Genomic DNA, 17,859 nt, shown 5'->3' with positions numbered 1-17,859 from the left:
AGCACCTCTTAGCCCTCTTATAGTCCTGAAGCATATGCAGATGGGTAACCTACTACGCCAAGAGGGAGTGCTTGCTTGGAATGTTGTTGACTTAAAGTATGGCCTCTGTGGCAGTTGTTTTTGTCATACCTGAGTGGTGCTCTTATTTTCTCTTGGATCTGTGTCTTGGTGTGTAATGACATGGAGTGGAAAGGGATATACACCATACAGACTTCATTTAATTTCTTTGTTTACTACACACTTTTTCTTCTATAAGGATCTCAAATCACTATTTCCTCCAAAAATAAACAAATTCCTATTCTCAATTAATAGTAGTAAAATCTACTTTGTAGGCACCAGATGTTCAAATGACCCTGTTAATGCCTAGACATGGCTAGTCCTTCAGTTGTTGGTTTATGGTTTCCACGAGGAAGGGGTGATGCTACAATGATCTGGCACAATGGCAGTTTTGTGTAAGAAATAGGAGTCTGTAGAGGAGACTCCCTTCAAGCAGAGGAAAAAGCCTATAGCATGAAAAAATCTCCATGTCTTGAAATTTGTAGTTAAGGATTTTGCTTCAAGGTAACATACTCAGCAAAGTGGAATGCCAGCTGGCAACATAACCTCAGAGACAGAGAAGATGTAATCCTGGTTGAAAGTAGGAAGAAGACAACGGACAACAATGAGAACTGTAGATGATGAACCATCAGAAAAAACACTCCATCTTTGATAAGACCGCAATGATTGATGTCCTGCTCTGATATAGGGCACAACTGGAACTTGAAACTTTCAAACATGAAGTAGGCACCTTCTTGGATTGGTCTTCCTCATTAATATATAGAGAAATTCATGACTGAATGAACTTAGTAATAGGGAAAACCTGCAGTGTACTGCAGAGCACATCTCACTGTGCCCCAAGGTGCCCTGTGACACCACTGCTGCTGTCACCAGCAACACGTGTCCCAAAAGTAGGAACCAACATATCTACTGTGCTCTAGCAGCATGACCTGGATGAACGGCAGCCCATCTAGAAAGAAAAAAGCGACCTAAGCCACCATGCATACACAAAAGCCAGGTTGTCATTTATCAACAGCCACAGACCGCAAGGGACCTTGCAGCTACTCTAAGGTGAACAGGTAGGTTTGTGCAGGACAGTGAGTCACTGTCACAACTGCAGCGGAAGTGGTGGCTCAACAGACCCTTTGTTATAGCTTATGAACCTATCCATATTTAACTGTCAAAGAAGTATACAATATATAATTGGTATTTCTCCTCCTAGGGAACATGCTCCATTTTTATACAGCCATGTTCATTGCCACAGTAGTAAATATGAAATAAACATGTCAAGCATTCACATGCATTTTCTTCTGCAAATTCTCTTATAAGGTACACTATTGTGTCTGTGAATGTTTTCTAAATATGTTCCCGGATCCCTGTATTTTCTTTACTATATTTTCTGTGATTAAATGTAAAATCTATCTTGATTCTGATTTTACAGTTTTGTTTATGTGCAGATGTGAGATGGAAAAACAAATTCTGGGGCAAGTCAATGGAGATTGTTCCAATTGGTACAACTCATGTCATAATCCCAGCGTAAGTAAAGCTACATTTTATTCTGTGCACTTTTGTTTTGTTGTTTTTTGTTTTAAACCTGAAATGCAGTACTTTATATGATATTGAGTAGAGCATGTTTTAGTATATTTGTTGAAATATTGAGTCAAAAAGCTCAATTACTTTGCCTCTTAAAAATCATTATCAAGGTTTTTGTGCAAACCAGTGCTATAAGATCAAAACGTAAATTTAGATATTATTATTATAGATTAATTAGATTTAGCCATATTGTACTTGTAGTGTTGGGAATTCTGCTTACACTTTGTGCCAGGTCATAACTCAGGAGTGGTTGTGAGGGGAAACTGTGGTATAAAAACAAATGGTAGAATCCAGCATTTGTTTTTGTTCTCCTACAGGGCAAATAATGGACTTTGCAGTCCTAAGAATGCCCTCAAAGGGGAAATTGCCCATGTTTGTTTTGACCATTTTCCCTACACCACAAAATAGGCCTGGAATGGGCAGGCTGTGTCACTTATCCCGACTGGCTATTTGGCAGCCAAAGAGAATGCTTTGAGCTCAAGAACAAATTCTGATCTAATTGAAGGGCATCAATTCAATCTGGCTGAAAAAACAGATTGTGTTAGGGTTCCTATGGCCATGTTTCAGAACCGTTCTCTTTGTTTAGACCATTCTGATTGATTGCCTGCATCCAATCAAAATAGGTTAGTCTTCAAGGAAGACCGTGGTTGCTCTGCACATGATTGGCAGAGAAAGTGCACAGCTAAAATCCAGCCTAAGTCTGTGTCCCACTTTGGGAATGCAACCCTTTCTGTGCAACAACTTGCTTGTAAATGTATACAGATGTGCCCAGTCATTTGCTTGTTCAGATATGAAAATTGACCTTCCTCCCCAACTCTTAAGTGCGAACTTAGCACAGGACCTTTGAGGTAGGGCTATATTGGTGTTGGATATGAGGGTCCAGCAAAACCAAAATTCACTTTCCTCATGTGTAGCACATATTGGTTTATATACTCCATAGTGTACCTACCCTACCTCTTTTCTTCTCATCAGTAAGCCTCCCCACACAACCCATCCTTTGTAGATGTTATTCTGCACTCAATATCTGACACTACTATGAACTATTAGCATCTCTGTTTCTTAGAAGATCTTAACGCCTGGGTCAATAAATTGACACAGTGGCAGAACTCTTGCCTACTCCTTAATCTTAAAGCTCTCCCTTTCCATCAACTAGTCACTGGTCCCACCCATTCAGCAGGCCACGTCCTTGATGATATATTTGTTCTCATCTCAGTCACAGGAAGAAACACCACTATATAGAACGATCTCTTAACCCTTCACAGGGAAACACAGCCATCTGTAAAGCCTATTACAACTATGTCTACTAGACCCTGGAAGAGATTTGACCTAAAGTCCTTCCAAGAAAAAGTTAGGGGTTTTCTGCCCCTTGACCCAATAGTGCACATGAAGTAGTTCATTCAGTGGCTAACAGGTACTTTTAATATTGCGGTATCCCCCTAAACAGCACATCTCCCATTGTACAGAGAGATTATGGTGGTTCAGTTAGGATGGGAAACGTGAAAAAAGTGAAACCAGATGCCTTGGAAGACAATAGAGAAAATGTTGTAGCCTCAATTACAAACTGATTCAAAAGTAGTACAATACCTACAAGACTTAGGGGCTCATTATGAACCCAGTGGTTCAGACCCCCATGAAAAGGCCCTCCGCCACCGCCAGGCTACCGCCGACAGGCAACCTCACGATGGTGGATTACATTATCCGACAGGGCAGCGCTGCAAGCAGCGCTGCCCTCCGGATCATGTACCCTTTTTCCCTCAGCCTTTCCCTGGTGGGTTCCCCCGCCAGAGAAAGGTTGGTGGAAGGGCTGCTCCAGGGGCCCCCATGCAGTGCTCCGTTGCGCAGGTCACTGCCCTATTTACGGGCAGTGATATGCGCGATGGGTGCTGCTGCACCCGCCGCACAACGGCATTGACGACGACTCCATGTGGAGCTGTCGGCAATGTCCAGGCCTAGCAGAATGTTTGTAATGCGGCCGGTGGGACCTCAAGGGGGCTGGTGGTCTATGGAAGGACCGCCAGCATGAACACAGCGGTGTTTACCGCCTTGTTCACAATGACCCCCTTAATCTTGAACACAAAAGGATCTCTCTAGTCTAAAAGCACCACAGATGCTACATGTTCAACCTAAGAGCACTTAAGAATAAGTGCTGAATTTCAAAACGTCTGTACTTCAATAAGAATTGAACACTCAGGAATGCACCTAATCAAAAGATGGTAAACTTGCATCTTACTGCTACTGAAAAAACACCAAGCAATAATTTTTCATTGTTAGCCTCACTAAACTGGTTATTTTCCGCCACACAAATCTAAACTCTGCTCCTTCTGCTTGCTAATGAAAAAGGAAAACTGAGATCAAATGAAATGTATATGAACATTGTAGGCTTCCCAGCAAAAATGTGGCCTTCAAACATTTCCAAAGCCATTCTCCTTTAACCTTTTGCCGCTGTAGTGGTGACAGCAGTCATCAACTCCAGCCTATCAACTGGAAAGATTCTGTTAAGGAGTACTTTGGACACATCAATAAGGTTGAGTCTTCCTTTATTCCATAAGCATGTTGAGCACTAGCTCCAAACTGTCTACCTTCCTCCACAGCCAGTCTCCAACCTCCCTCACATTCCACTGTAAGCGTGGCAGACTCAAGGCATCATATGGAATACCTGAGTGTCATGGTTCTGCCCAGCAGTGGATAGGTTGTTTCATGTATAAAACAGAAATTATAATTTATACAAAACCAAACATGAATTGTTATCAACATTAACCACAGAAAAAGCTTAAAATGATAGATGCACAATAAAATAGATTTACCAAAACATAGCAAAATGACTGTATACCTAACAATGGAAGGAAGAAATAAGAGGAACGATGACAGTAATGTAAGTGCATTGTAACTGTACAGCATGGTAATTCATGTAACAGAGTAACAGGAGTACAGTATCTCAACCACTGACCCATAAAACGTACAGAATTATTCAAATAACGTAAATTAAATATAGTCATCCAGATGCTTAGGCCTCTTGTTAGGGTGGAGACTGCGGCAGGTACCAACTTGATATGGTTCATCACTGACTCCACTTTGATATAGTCCACCACAGTCCATATCAAACATACTCCTTGTTGCACTCCTCGTCAAATGGAACATACCCCACACCCCTCCATCATCCACCACCACAACATTTTTCTTTACTTGGATTATGCGTTTTGGACCCAGAAATTTAGATTTTCCTTTGGGAGACCTAACCGGATTCTTTATGAAAACCACATCTCCTGCCCTCCAGTCATGACTTTGTACCCCCTGTCTGTTGTCATGCTGTCTCTTATGATTCTGTTGGTGAAGTTTGACAGTTTGGGAGTCAATTATCTGTTTCTTGAAATTCAACCAAGAACAGTTCAACTTGCTGCTTGCCAACCTGCCTCGCTAAGCACATAAAAGGAGTCATCTTGGTGACCAAATTGGGCGTATTTTGGTGTGCCTAGAGTTTTGGTGTGCTAATCTCACAAGGAGTCCCCTCTCCACAGCAGTCTGAGCACAAGCCTTGACCAAATGATTCATATTCTCTACCAAGCCATTTCCATGAGAAGAATATAAAGCCGTGCAGTAGTGTTTAATGGTAAGGTCTTCCAGGAACTTTCTCATTTGTAGAGGTACAATTTTCACTCCATTTTCTGTTAATATGGTCTTAGGCACACCTTCACAAGCAAACACCTCTTGTAAAAACTCACTTGCATGCTTTGTTGTAACAGAACTCACATGGCTGTCTACTTGAGCCACCTGACCTTGTGATCGACCAAGTCCAGCCCACAATCTCTCTCCTCAAGTAAACTAGACAAACAATCCACCAGTAAGGTTTTATCCCCTGGCAGGTATTTTACAGGGTAATTGAACTCAAACTTTCCACCCACCTCTTTATGCGAGGTGTGATATTATCAATTTTCCTGCACCCCAATAGCTGGACTAACTGCTTGTGATCCATTCTCGGGACAAATGGTAATCACCAAAAGAAAAACTTGAAATGATGAACAGCCCATATGCCGACCAAAGCTTTGCGTTTAATGACTGAGTATCTCTCCTCTTCACCTCACAAAGAGCGAGAGGCAAAGGCAACAACTCTCTCTTCTCCATCCACCACCTGGTATAATGCAGCTCCACGACCCTTCATGCTTGTATTGTTTGTGAAATAGGCCTTCCTAGAGGTGTGAAAATGCCCTAAATTAGGCATTTTACCTATGGTATCCTTAACCGCCCCAAATGCCTTTATACAATCTTTAGACCAGTGAAAATATGTCCCCTTCTTTAAGGAGTAGCCTATTCGGTTGGATCACACTGGCAAAATTGGGGATACATTTAGCGTAATACTCAGCGAGCCCCATGAATGATCTGATTTGATCCTTGGTGACAGAAGTGGGTGTATCTAAAATAGATTTTACCAGTGCCAACTTGGAACTTATCTGACTCCCCGAAACTGAGTGTCCTAAGCAGGAGACAGAACTGCCCCAAATTTACATTTTTCTTCTTAAGTGTGAGGCCACTGTCCCGGAGTCTTGACAACACTTTCCGCAGTACAAGATCATGACTCTGTGTGCCCTTCGCCTATACCAAGATGTTATCTTGGAAGAAAATCACAGAATCAATACCCTTAAGCATCAATTTCATAAATCTTTTGAAACATCCTACAGTGAAAGTCAACCCAAAAGGCAGCTTAACAAATGTGAAAGCCCCAAGCGGTGTCACAAAAGATGTTAGTGCCTATGAATCCTCATGCAGTTTCACCTGGTAGGCAACGGAAAGATCCATCACACTAGCATCTTTGAGCAGGGACAGTGCTCCCGCTATAATGGTCAGACGCTGGCAATCCACCCAGATGTTTTCGTTTTAGTACCTTAAGTCCGCCCACATTCTGATCTTATTACCATTTTCCTTGGGGCTAAAATAATTGAGGTAGCCACTCTGAGGACTCAATCGCCTCCATCACTCTCATGGACAACAATTTATCAATCTTTACCAGGAGAGGTTTTAACATTAGATTAGGCACGCTTCTCATCTTGTGCACTGTGGGCATAGCATGTTTTTAAGAATAATCTTGTGCTGAAAGTTTTTCAGAAGACTCGGCTCATCCCTGAACACATCCTGAAATTCTTGGATCACAGGTGAACAGCCTTCCTCCATGGTGACCAGAACAACCTGTTCTTACGAATTTGGATTTAGTATGATCCCAAAATCTCTTTGGTGTCGCCATCCAAACAGATATTCACCCTGCTTGGCCACATAAACCTTGCCAAGGGAGGGTCTCTCCCCTTGAAGTTGATGCTCATGGCAGTATATCTGAGCAGATCAAGAGTTGCTCCTCCATAACCTTCTGGTTTAGTATCCAAAGGCAACAGTTTTATACCTTTCTCCCCATAAACTCTCTCTTAATTATTGTCTCCGACAAGAGTAAATGGAGATCCAGAGTCCGCAAGTAATACTAATTCATTCCCACCAATGGTCATTACACATTCAGGCATTCTGACATGTCCACTATCAACTTCCCCATCCATCCTTTTAACACTTTCAGGTGAAAGAGACATGTGTAAGATTACTTTTTGGTCATCTTCCTCCGCCAAATACATCTCTTGTACTTTGTTGTGCGTATACACACAGGTGTAATGCCCATTCTTACCACATTTTCGACACTCTGCATTGCGTGCAAAGCAATTGGAGCTATTAGACAAATTGTTAGAACTGCCACACTTGAAGCAGTTGAATCTAGAGTCCCTCATTGGATCAATCCTTTGACCCCCAAACTTTTGTGGGCAGGTCTTTTATTGTCTTAATGTTTCTTATAGTCTTCACTATTTTCCTTTCCTGCTCCTGAGCTTGCTACTTTCTCTACTGTAGTGTAAAGTGTGATTCTCATTTCCTTAATCCAGCTAGAGGTTTGTTCCATTCCCCCTACAGTATCTATTGCTTCTCTTAAAGTGGGAATTTTGGCCAAATGTTTTCTTGAACCCTATTATCAATGGTGCAACACCCAAGTTGGTCCCTGATGAGTGAATCAGATAGCTCACCAAATTTGCATGTGCATGCCAAACTCTTCAAGGAAGCCACATAATTGCCCACTTCAGTTATTGCTTGCGCCCTAGAAAATAACTTTTGCCTTTCCATTACAATGTTAATGAGCGGACCAAAACGCTGTTCCAACATCATGAGTGACATTTCAAAGTCATCCCTAGGTTGGCCATCTGCATGCCTAATCAGTTTCATCAAGGCTGCCATATAGGTTATGCTCCTAAACCCTAAATTGTGTAGCAATACTCCTTGCTTTCTTGATGCAGAACAATTTCCACTTCTTCCATGGTAACTGAGGTTCACCAGATTCGAATAAAAATTGGGGAGGCTGTGACCTATTAGGTACTGACATTATGACCTGCAAAGCAAGTGAACACAACAAATTAACACAATGAGATGAAACAACAAGCCAAAAAAAAACTGTGCAAGAAAGAAGCTAAAACAATAATTTCATAAGTAAAAAGTGAAAATAACAATTCAACATAATAACGACTAGCTTAAAAATTGTGTCAATGTTCTTAAAAACAAGAACAACATAAAAGCTGGTTGAGAACTACTAAGTTCTCTTTGCCACACATGTTCAGGGGTTAGCAGTCTAGCTAATGTGGAGCATCATCCAATCTGCAACCAAAAAGCCTTGGTGCTAGCAATTGATTGGTGAGGAGAGACACGCCCCTCCACAGCATTACCCAATAGTTTGTGATTACACAGGAGGAAAATGATGCCGCACAGGAGGAGCAATGTGCAACGAAATCCTCAAGTTGAATGCTGGGCGGAGTGTCCCAATCTGTCTCCGCTGCAGAGGAAACGCGACTGCGTTGAATTATCCTTGCGGTAGCGGCCTGAACACTCCAGAGTGTCCCCATTGTTGTCCGACTGCTTCACACATCAGAAAGATGTTGCAGCAGCAGTCCGCTAATCCAGGGCCCTCAAGCAGGTGGTAGTTGCCCTGGACTTTTTCAATCCGGTCAGGGACGTGAAGAACTGTGACTTAACGTCACATAAACATTTTTCACCCACAGTGATTATAGTTAATTTTCCTCCGATCCATCTTCTCATACTTCAGCACTCCAACCTTTGTGTTCACACACAGTGCTGAGTAACCTTCACAAGAACACAAAGAAAGTTGTTCGCTGCTACCAACATACACGTTCATAGTGTGTATTCTTTTTCCTAGCACTTAAAAAGCTGTTTACTGTGGCCTAATGCTGTTTTGTCTTCTGATCCACGTTCGCATTCACAAGTAGCGCCATGCATATAATATAATACTCCTAAAACTGTAATCACAACAAAGTGCCAAAATGGTTTCAAGCCTTTTCACAGTGGTGAGAGGTGCTGGTGGACAATCTGCCCCTCACAGGAACTCGTCGCCAGTGTTAAGAAGTACTCTGGACACATCAATAAGGTTGAGTCTTCCGTTATTCCACCAGCATGATGAGCACTAGCTCCAAATGGACTACCTTTGTCAACAGCCATTCTTCAACCTCCCTCACATTCCACTGTAATCATGGCAGGCTAAAGGCATCATATGGAATACCTGAATGTCATGGTTCTACCCAGCAGTGGATATGTTATAATAGATTCCAACTGGCCTGAAATCATCTTAAGTTAAACCAAATCTTAAGAAACAAGGACATAAGCAGTCTGACCCAGCAAACTATGGACCACTATCCATGAAAAGTCCTCAAGCTTCATCACACAAAACAAGCCACTGTCAAACAACCAAACAGGGTTCTGGAAAAAGCACTGAATCTGCAATAACATCCATTTGGGATGCCCTGAGGAACTCTGCTGATGCTAATGGATTTGTTTTACTTCTCGTACTTGACCTTCCATCAGCATTTGACTTTGTGGACCACCAATAGGTTCCTCATGAGCCGAAACCCTTATAAATCGACTAGCTACTTACTTGACATTCAGGCTTTGGAATGTGCTTCCAACGTGGATATGTATATCAATGGCCATCTAGGATTCAGAAAAGCAGTAATGGCTTGGCTGTTCCCAAAGTCATGACTCACGTGACTGCCAGATTAACGTTAGAATGGTTTGTGTATGAAACATGCCAGCTGTCCTTTACACTGCATTCCCTTGCCTCTCCATATGTGAGATGCTTCTAAATGCCTCTTCATCATGATCTGAGCACAGTTTCTGAGTTTTGTGCATGATTCCAAAGCACACCACTAATAGATGACCCTTATACCAGCATGTTTTTTGCACCCATGTACTGCAATAGCATAGTTACTTACAAAACCAACTGGAAAGCTTTTTAGAGCATCTCCATAAGTTAATGAAAGTGTTATGAAATTTCTCCAATACTATACAGTACATAGCAAATACATTGGTTTCTGTGTGAAATGTAGCTTATCTTCTGCAGGTCTAGAGAACTGCTTGAAAAGAGCCTGTGGAACACATTTTTTAAACTTATGGTTGTTTTTGTTTTTGTTTTGGTAAAACATCTATTTACAGTTCACATGGTTTCCTTAGCACCGATATTGGCAATATTACTTCTGGGGCACAGGCACTACTTGAAAACCTAGAAGCAAAAACTGTTAATGTTTTTCTTTTTATTTCCTACAAAATTCTTCTGAATGTGTATCAAGAGGAACTTAAACCACAGATCCTTTTCTTATCCTAAATGTCCCTGATGTCAACATTGTAATTCTAATTATATTTCCACTTTCTAAACTAATCCTTTTCCTGATTTGATGCAATATATCAATCAGTATTTATAAAGCGCTGCTAATCACCCATTAGGGTATCCAAGCGCTTGCCCGTCCCGGAGGCTTATTCGAATAGCCAGGTCTTGAGGGCCATTCAGAATTCTGGAACTGAGTTGATGGTCTGGAAGTGCATGGGGTAGCTGTTCCAGATTTTTGCTGCGATGTGAGAGAAGGTGTGTCCTCCACTTCTGCTTTGGTAGATGTGAGGAGTGTGGGCAAGTGAAAGGGAGGTAGAGCTTTGTCTTCTCGACAGTTGGTGAAAGTTCAGGTAGTAGTTAATGTACACGGGTTCTTGTTTGTATAGAGCCCTGTGTGTGTGTGGGTCAGCAGCTTGAATTGGCATCTGTTCTGTACGTGGAGCCAGTGGAGTTGCCTAAGGTTGAGTGGGATGTGGGCTCATTGGGGAAGGCCGAGGATGGGTCTGGCTGCAGCGTTCTGTATGGTCTGAAGTCTATGTAGGAGGTGTGCAGTGATTCCTACATGGAGGGCATTGCCATAAGCCAGTCAGCTGGTGATGAGGGCCTGTGTCACGGTGTGTTGTATGTGTAGGGGTAGCCACTTGAAGATGTTACATAGCATGTGCAAAGTGAGGAAGCAGGCGGAGGAGATGGCATTGATCTGTGATTTCATGGTGCGCTTGTCAATGATGATTCCAAGGTTTTTGGCATTGTCGGAGGGAGTGGGTGAGGGTCCTAGGTCTGAGGGCCATCAAGAGTTGTTAAATGTTTTGCTGCTGTTGCCAAAGATCAGTACTTCCGTCTTGTCTGTTTTCAGCTGCAGGCAGTTGTTCTTCATCCAGTCAGAAACGCTTGTCTTGCATCTGTGGAAGTTAGTTTTATTGGTGGAGAGGGTTGTCTGTGAGAGAGGATGAGTTGGGTGTCGTTTGCATAGGAAGTTATGTTGAGCCCATGGGATGCAAGCTTTACTCTTAATTTAATATGTTATTTAAACAAGATGTTTTCATGCATAGGATGCTACAATGTGCTCTGTAATTTGAGGAGTTGATTTAGAGTGAGATGCTTACTATAAATACACTATATGTAGAGCCAGTCATAAACCAGAGAAGACTATGCCTGTGGAAGACCTCTAGTAGAATAACTGCGGGCCTTTTGTCCTTATCGTGGCAGTAATTCCACTTGTAGATTCTTCACCAGCAGAAAACCATATGATGCGTTATATATTAGGCATGATGCACAACGACTGGTCACAGTTTAATTCTATGCATTGGACTGTCAACAGACTTACTCTTTGCAGTGCAAGGGATTCTAAATTCCTTTCAGTGTAAATGAACTGTTTACAGTGAGGCACAAATTGCCAGTTCTTCTGTTGAGAGAATAAACAAAAGCATTGTCAGTACATGTGTAGCCATAACTCTTTACAAATCAGTAGTCATCTTCTCACCATATAGACCAGAAGATCTACCCTTTACAAGATTTGCTCTCTCTTTCCCAAGGAACTCATGTCTGAATTATTGCATGACTGAGACAGCCATTTTAGGTGTAGTGCTCTTGACTATGTCAAAATGTGGCAGCGGTCATAAATAATTACCAACAATGCTCGGAGTTCTACTGCTGTTGGGCAGTAGCTAGGTTTAATAGCAGTGTGCCATGACCTTCCCAAGTCCTACTGCTCAGAATTGAAATGGGGCACATAATATAACCTTCTGTAGTAATCCTGAAATGTAATGAAATTGTATCCCAAATAACAAGAACTGTAACTTTATAAATCTTAGCTTAGGTAAATATTGTCATTCTGTAAAAACTGTTCCCAATGTAAAGCACTCTGTCACCCCTTGTCTCATTCGCACTACATAAACCTGCAAAATAAAACTAAATACACATTACAACCATAGAAATCCCCATGGGACTCATTGAGAACAAGTGCCACTATTTTGACTGAGGCCTGCATAGACCTCCATCCCTCCATTGACAATCAAAATGTACTGGTATTTCAGCCTTTCCTGTATAGCAGCAAGGGCATAATGTTTTTAAAAAGTACATCTCATTGAAAAGGCAAATAGACAAGATAATGGCCATTATGGTCTTCGGATCAACACCGAAAAAAGCTTTTGACCACATTGAATGGCCATTTCTCCAGGCATTGGTAAGGAAGGTAGGAATGGGACCCCACACGCATAGGAGTATATAGGCCACAATCTGATGTCCTTAGGGCAACAAGTTAAGTGACTGGGTATTGTTTGGACAGGTCAGCAATTATGAGAGGGATGAGACAAGGGAATGCCCCTTGTCCCTGTTCATCAATGCTCTCTCGATCGAACCCTAGTGCAACTGAACAGACAAACTCCAGAGGTTCAAAAATGCCATTTGGGGTGAGGCCCCACAAGATTTATTTATTAGCAGATGATATTCTTCGGACCCTGGTAGACCTGACGACATCCACTAAACAAACAAACCTTATACAACACTATGGGAAGAACTCAGGATTTCAAATGAACGTATCTAAATCAAAAATAATGGGGGTAAGAGTGATCAGACAGACTAAAAAGGAGATTAAAGAATCACTGACACTCAAGTGGACTGCAAAGGCCATTAAATATCTGGTAATAAATATAGCACAGATTCTCACTAAAATTAAAAATTATAGATGGGCGGTGTTAGAAATGGGGACTCTAGTTGGCAGAGGTATGCACCCTGTCCAAGTAGGAACCACAATCTTGGTCAGGGTAAGTCAGTTACACTCCGTAAATTAACCTGTGCTCACCCTTTTGTAGCTTGGCACAGAGCAGGCAGGCTTAACTTAGGAGGCAATGTGTAAAGTGTTTGTGCAACACTTAAAACAGTGAAAATACCACACAAAAGTATAGGATAGCAAACCTGGTTAGAACAATAGAGCTTAATTTAATGAACAGAATAAGACCAAAACAACAAATCTCCAGTAAGTAGAAGACGAAATATGATTTTTTAAAGACTATCTGCAAATACAGCGCTTACAAACAAACGCCAACTGGGGCTATCTGGTCATACTTGACCAGGTCAATTCTAAAAGTTCAAGCTGACCACGATGGAGCGCAGGTTGGATACAAGGACCAAACATACCCTGCTGAAAAAGTACCTGTGGCTGGAGGATGTGTCGATGTTGTAGACCCACTGCAGGGAGCAAGCAAAGGAGGCGATGCATTGGGGGTGATCCCTTTGGATGCAGGCGATGCAACGGTTCTGATCCATGCAGTCGGAAGTGCGTCAGCTTGCGATGAAGGTGATGAGTCATAGTCTGACTGCACAGCAAGCGATGCATCAAAGGGGATGCATTGGTTCCAACCGGTGCAGTGGGAGCAATGTGTGGATTTTGGTAGTTGAAGCACTTTATATCCACTATCAAGGGCCCAGGTCTGGATTGGCTCCACATGGTAGGGCAAGACTTGCAGCAAACAAAGTCCAGGTGCTACAGGTGATGAGGGTTTGAAGTATTTTGTATCCCCGAGACTTCAGAAGAGCAGGAGGCAAGCAGCAAGCCCTTGGAGTCACTCTGGGTTCAAATGAGATGGGTTCAGTCTTTCCTCAGCAGGGCAGAGGGCATGAGGCAGCAGGACAGCACAGTAGGAATGCAGTTCTTGCAGAGCAGCAGTCCAGAGTGCCAGTCCTTGTAGCAGCAGAGCAGTCCTTCATAGAGGAGTTCTTCACGGGTCCAAAAGTGTACTGAGTTGGTAGGGTCATGTGCCCAGTTCTTATACCCAGTGGTGCCTTTGAAGTGGGGGGCAGACTTAAAAGAAGGGCTTTGAAGTGGACTGAGGTCCTCCCTTCCTGCCCTGGCTCCAGACTCACTGCAGGGGGTTAACCAGTCCTTTGTGTGGGGGCAGGACACTGCCTATTCAGGTGTGTCAGCTCTTCCCTCCCCTTCTGCCCAGGATGACCCATCAACATGCAGATGGCCACTCAGTCACACCTACCTTCCTTTGTGTGCGGCTCTCTAGAAGGAATACAGGAAACCAACAGTCACCCCAGCCCAGATGTGTATTGTAGACAGGCTGCAGGCACACAGGTCTTAGAGCAGGAAATGGCAACTTTCTAAAAGTGTCTTTTTCAAAATTGTAATAGTAAATCAGACTTAACCATTAAAGAGGAATTATGATTACAATTCCATGGGTGCTAAACATGACAGGTCTACTCCCTCCCAATCAGGAACTGCACTCTATTAAATATAATAAGGAATCCCCAATGTTGTCCTATGAGAGGATTAGGCCTCAAAGTAGTGAAAAATGAATTTCAGACTTTTTCACTACCAGGACATGTAAAACTTAAAAGGAGATGTCCTGCCTTTCAATTACATAGCACTCTGTGCTATAGGCTACCTAGGGCCTACCCGAGGGGTGATGATGCCTAATAAAAGGGGAGTCCAACGCTTGGCAAGGAGTTTTAAATGCCAAGTCAACAGGACAGTCATACGGCGCACACACAGGCTCTGCAGTGGCAAGTGTGAGACATATTTAAAGGGCTATTTAAGTGGGTGGCAAAATCAGTGCTGCAGGCCCACTGGTAGCATTTAATTTACAAACCCTCGGCACATTAGTGCATTTTACTAGATACTTATAAGTAAATTAAATCTGCCAATTTTGGATATACCAATATTACCATGGAATGAGCACATGCACTTTAGCACTGGTTAGCAGTGGTAAAGTGTGCAGAGTTTAAGGCCCAAAAAACAGATCAGCAAAAAGTGAGGCAAAGTAGTCAAAAGGTTTGATGGAAGACCACCCTAAGGTCTAAAAGTGGCCTATGTTTATCCCGTGGTTGGGTCAAATTAACACCCTAAAAATGAACATCCTCCCATGATTGATACTTATTCCAGGCCATACTGGCATTCATTCCTTACAAGGCATGTCACAAATTCTAACAGCTTGTGATGAATTCATATGGCAGAAAGGCTAATCAAAGGTGGCAAAAGGGTCTTACACAGTACACAAGAGAGGAGGGGTCTAGGTCTCCAGGACACACATTCTCATTAGACCACATCTCAGCTTCGCATAGCTTGAGTGTTCTCTTAGAGAGACTGAAAAACACTAGGCCATCATGGAAATGCACTTGCTAGGGCAACCCTTGTGAGATGTGTCATAGCTGCCTAAGAACACAAGACCAAAAGTAGCACATGTATCAGAAGTTGCAAAATCTTTGATACTGGTTTGGGATGAACAGGATTAAACACTCCTCTATGCCAATTTTCCTCTCCCCGTTTAAGTCACTCCTGAATAATCCAGAATTTATGCCAGCCATAAATGTGAACCTATTTGAGATATGGCGTAAAGATGATTGCAGAATGCTGAGGGACCTATTTCAGGACCAGCAGTTCAAATTAGTCGATGCAAGACAATTTAGAATCACAGAGAATGGCAGGTGTAATTTTTTTTCAACTGCTGCATTGGTGCTTACACCCATTGAACAGAGTCGGCGACTAGGAACTTGACAAATTTCCAGAAACTATTCTCACTACGACATCACTAAGGGTCTTATATCAGCAATTTATACTACACTTAAACATTACCAATGAAACACAATGGCCCAACAGGCTTAAATAGGAAGAATCACTGGGAAAGAAAATCACCCCTAAGGAATTGTCCAGACTGTAGCAGGATATACCGGAAACTGTACAAACCATTCGGGGCAGGTACACCTGATACAAAATTATATATGATTCGTATAGAACCCAGCAGCAACGTAAGCAAATGTACCCCAACACTGATGGTAAATTTGATGGGGGAAGATGGAACTATGATCCACATCTGGTGGGGATGTAAGAACCTCAAAAACGTCTTGAAATAAATTTTCCACCATAGAAAAGGGACAATACATCCACCAATTCGAAATGAGCCGCTGGGGTGCACCCACATGGATGAGAAGGTTTCAGAATGGGAGAACGGACCGCCATCTTTCATATGTTGGCAGTTAGGCCAGAGTTTGCAGCACACAGAAGAAAGAAAAAGAACGGATAATTAGTCATGGGAAGCCATAGCTGCTGTTAGCCATGACAATGCTAATGAAGATGCTAATGTCTGACCTGGAAGATGACAGGTGAAAGTTTGAGTCAACCTGGCAGCAACTCCTCAAATTACTTGTCTGAGAGGCAGACTTATGTTACAGTGCTCCAACACACAGAGGCCCTGTGCCTGCGTTGTTCTCCAGTGACTAAGGGATGCAACGTTAAGTGTGATTAGTAATGAACTTGTTTAGTGTAGAGTAGAATAGATAACTCGAACAAAAAAAGGACAACTGATACTTTCTGTGAATGTTGAATTGTAAATGGGATGGAGGAGAAAAGGCTGGGGGGAAAATGCAGACACAATGTATTTGTATGTGAAATCTCATTTTGTCGAGGTTTTCTTGTTATCAAATAAAAAATAAAAATGCTATTGAAAAAGTGGTATGATGCAGAGGTGGTTCCTCCACTATGGTGGAGGAGCTTCGACCGCCCCCACCCACTACCCCCTATAACTGTTAATTATTGTTGGCGCTCCAGCCAATTCAAACTCTGCTTTGAGCAGTGTCACGTTTGGCCGCAGGACAGGCTGGGAGCATGTGCTGCCTGCTGAGGGGACGAAGGAGCGGCACGGTGCAACGGGCAAGTACGTTGTTTTTTTTGTTTGTTTTTTAATTTTATTATCCCGCCCCCCGCCTGCCACTCGCCACCTCGCCCCTTTTAATCCCCGCGATTGGTATGATGTGAGTTTGACATCCTGGGCAGCATGCTACGAGCCATCGGGACTCTGTCTGCTCCTCCCGGTGTTTTCAGCCTGCAAAGCATAATGTAGCCTGCATACTCCCTGAAAATTGTATCAGCCTATGTTGAACTCATTCCATGCTTTCCAATTACAAATTGTGAAGCACTTTTGTGCATAGAGAATTGGAACTTGGCAAAGACATTTGGGCGTCTCCAAATATGTTATTGTGACCACCAAATCAGTTTCTGAAACCTTTTAGATTCATTTAATTAGGGTTTTTACAATTTCCTGACCTGTATGATAGCTCCTCGCTCTCCTGTAGGCTACTGTTTTTATCAGTAAAGTGGGGAATACGGAATGGTAGGACTTTTGCCATTGGACACATCTATGTTTGCAAGCACCTAAATTAAAGGAATTGCATTTATTTAGCCACCGTTTGACATTTGCAGAGCATTCTGGGTAAGAGTGGTTAGATGTATGCAGCCTACACTTCCTAGATTCTCTACATTTGGGGTGCATAGTTGCACCGAGGGGAGCTGCCTACTGGCCTTGCCTTGTGATTTAATTCCTGATGGGAAAGATAGTAAACACTTCATGTTTTTTTTGTTTTTTTTTTAAGTTTCTAATATTTGCAGACATTATGTGCAAACCTTGTAATATTTATCAACAGAATGTATGTGCGGAGTAAATGCTTTGCAAACACTATAGATGCACCTTGTTATCCATACCTTGGTAACCATTTATTTGTGTAAACATGTTGGTTGTAAGAGGGAGAATAGCTGATGCCCCATCCAG

General features: G+C 42.5%; 1 protein-coding gene across 8 annotated transcripts in view; it reads left to right on the top strand.

The window, feature by feature from the left end:
• The window catches only part of OSBPL3 (oxysterol binding protein like 3), a 911,347-nt gene that overhangs the window by 804,294 nt on the left and 89,194 nt on the right, over positions 1-17,859 (top strand). For all 8 annotated transcript variants that reach the window (XM_069211408.1, XM_069211401.1, XM_069211406.1 and 5 more), the window contains one exon: positions 1,494-1,572. In XM_069211408.1, the coding sequence (XP_069067509.1) occupies positions 1,494-1,572 (79 nt within the window). The remainder of the gene's footprint in view (positions 1-1,493; positions 1,573-17,859) is intronic.

This window comes from Pleurodeles waltl, chromosome 10 (genome assembly GCF_031143425.1).
Source record: "Pleurodeles waltl isolate 20211129_DDA chromosome 10, aPleWal1.hap1.20221129, whole genome shotgun sequence".
NCBI classification, from domain to species: domain Eukaryota; kingdom Metazoa; phylum Chordata; class Amphibia; order Caudata; family Salamandridae; genus Pleurodeles; species Pleurodeles waltl.
This window is presented reverse-complemented; position numbering and strand designations above follow the sequence as displayed.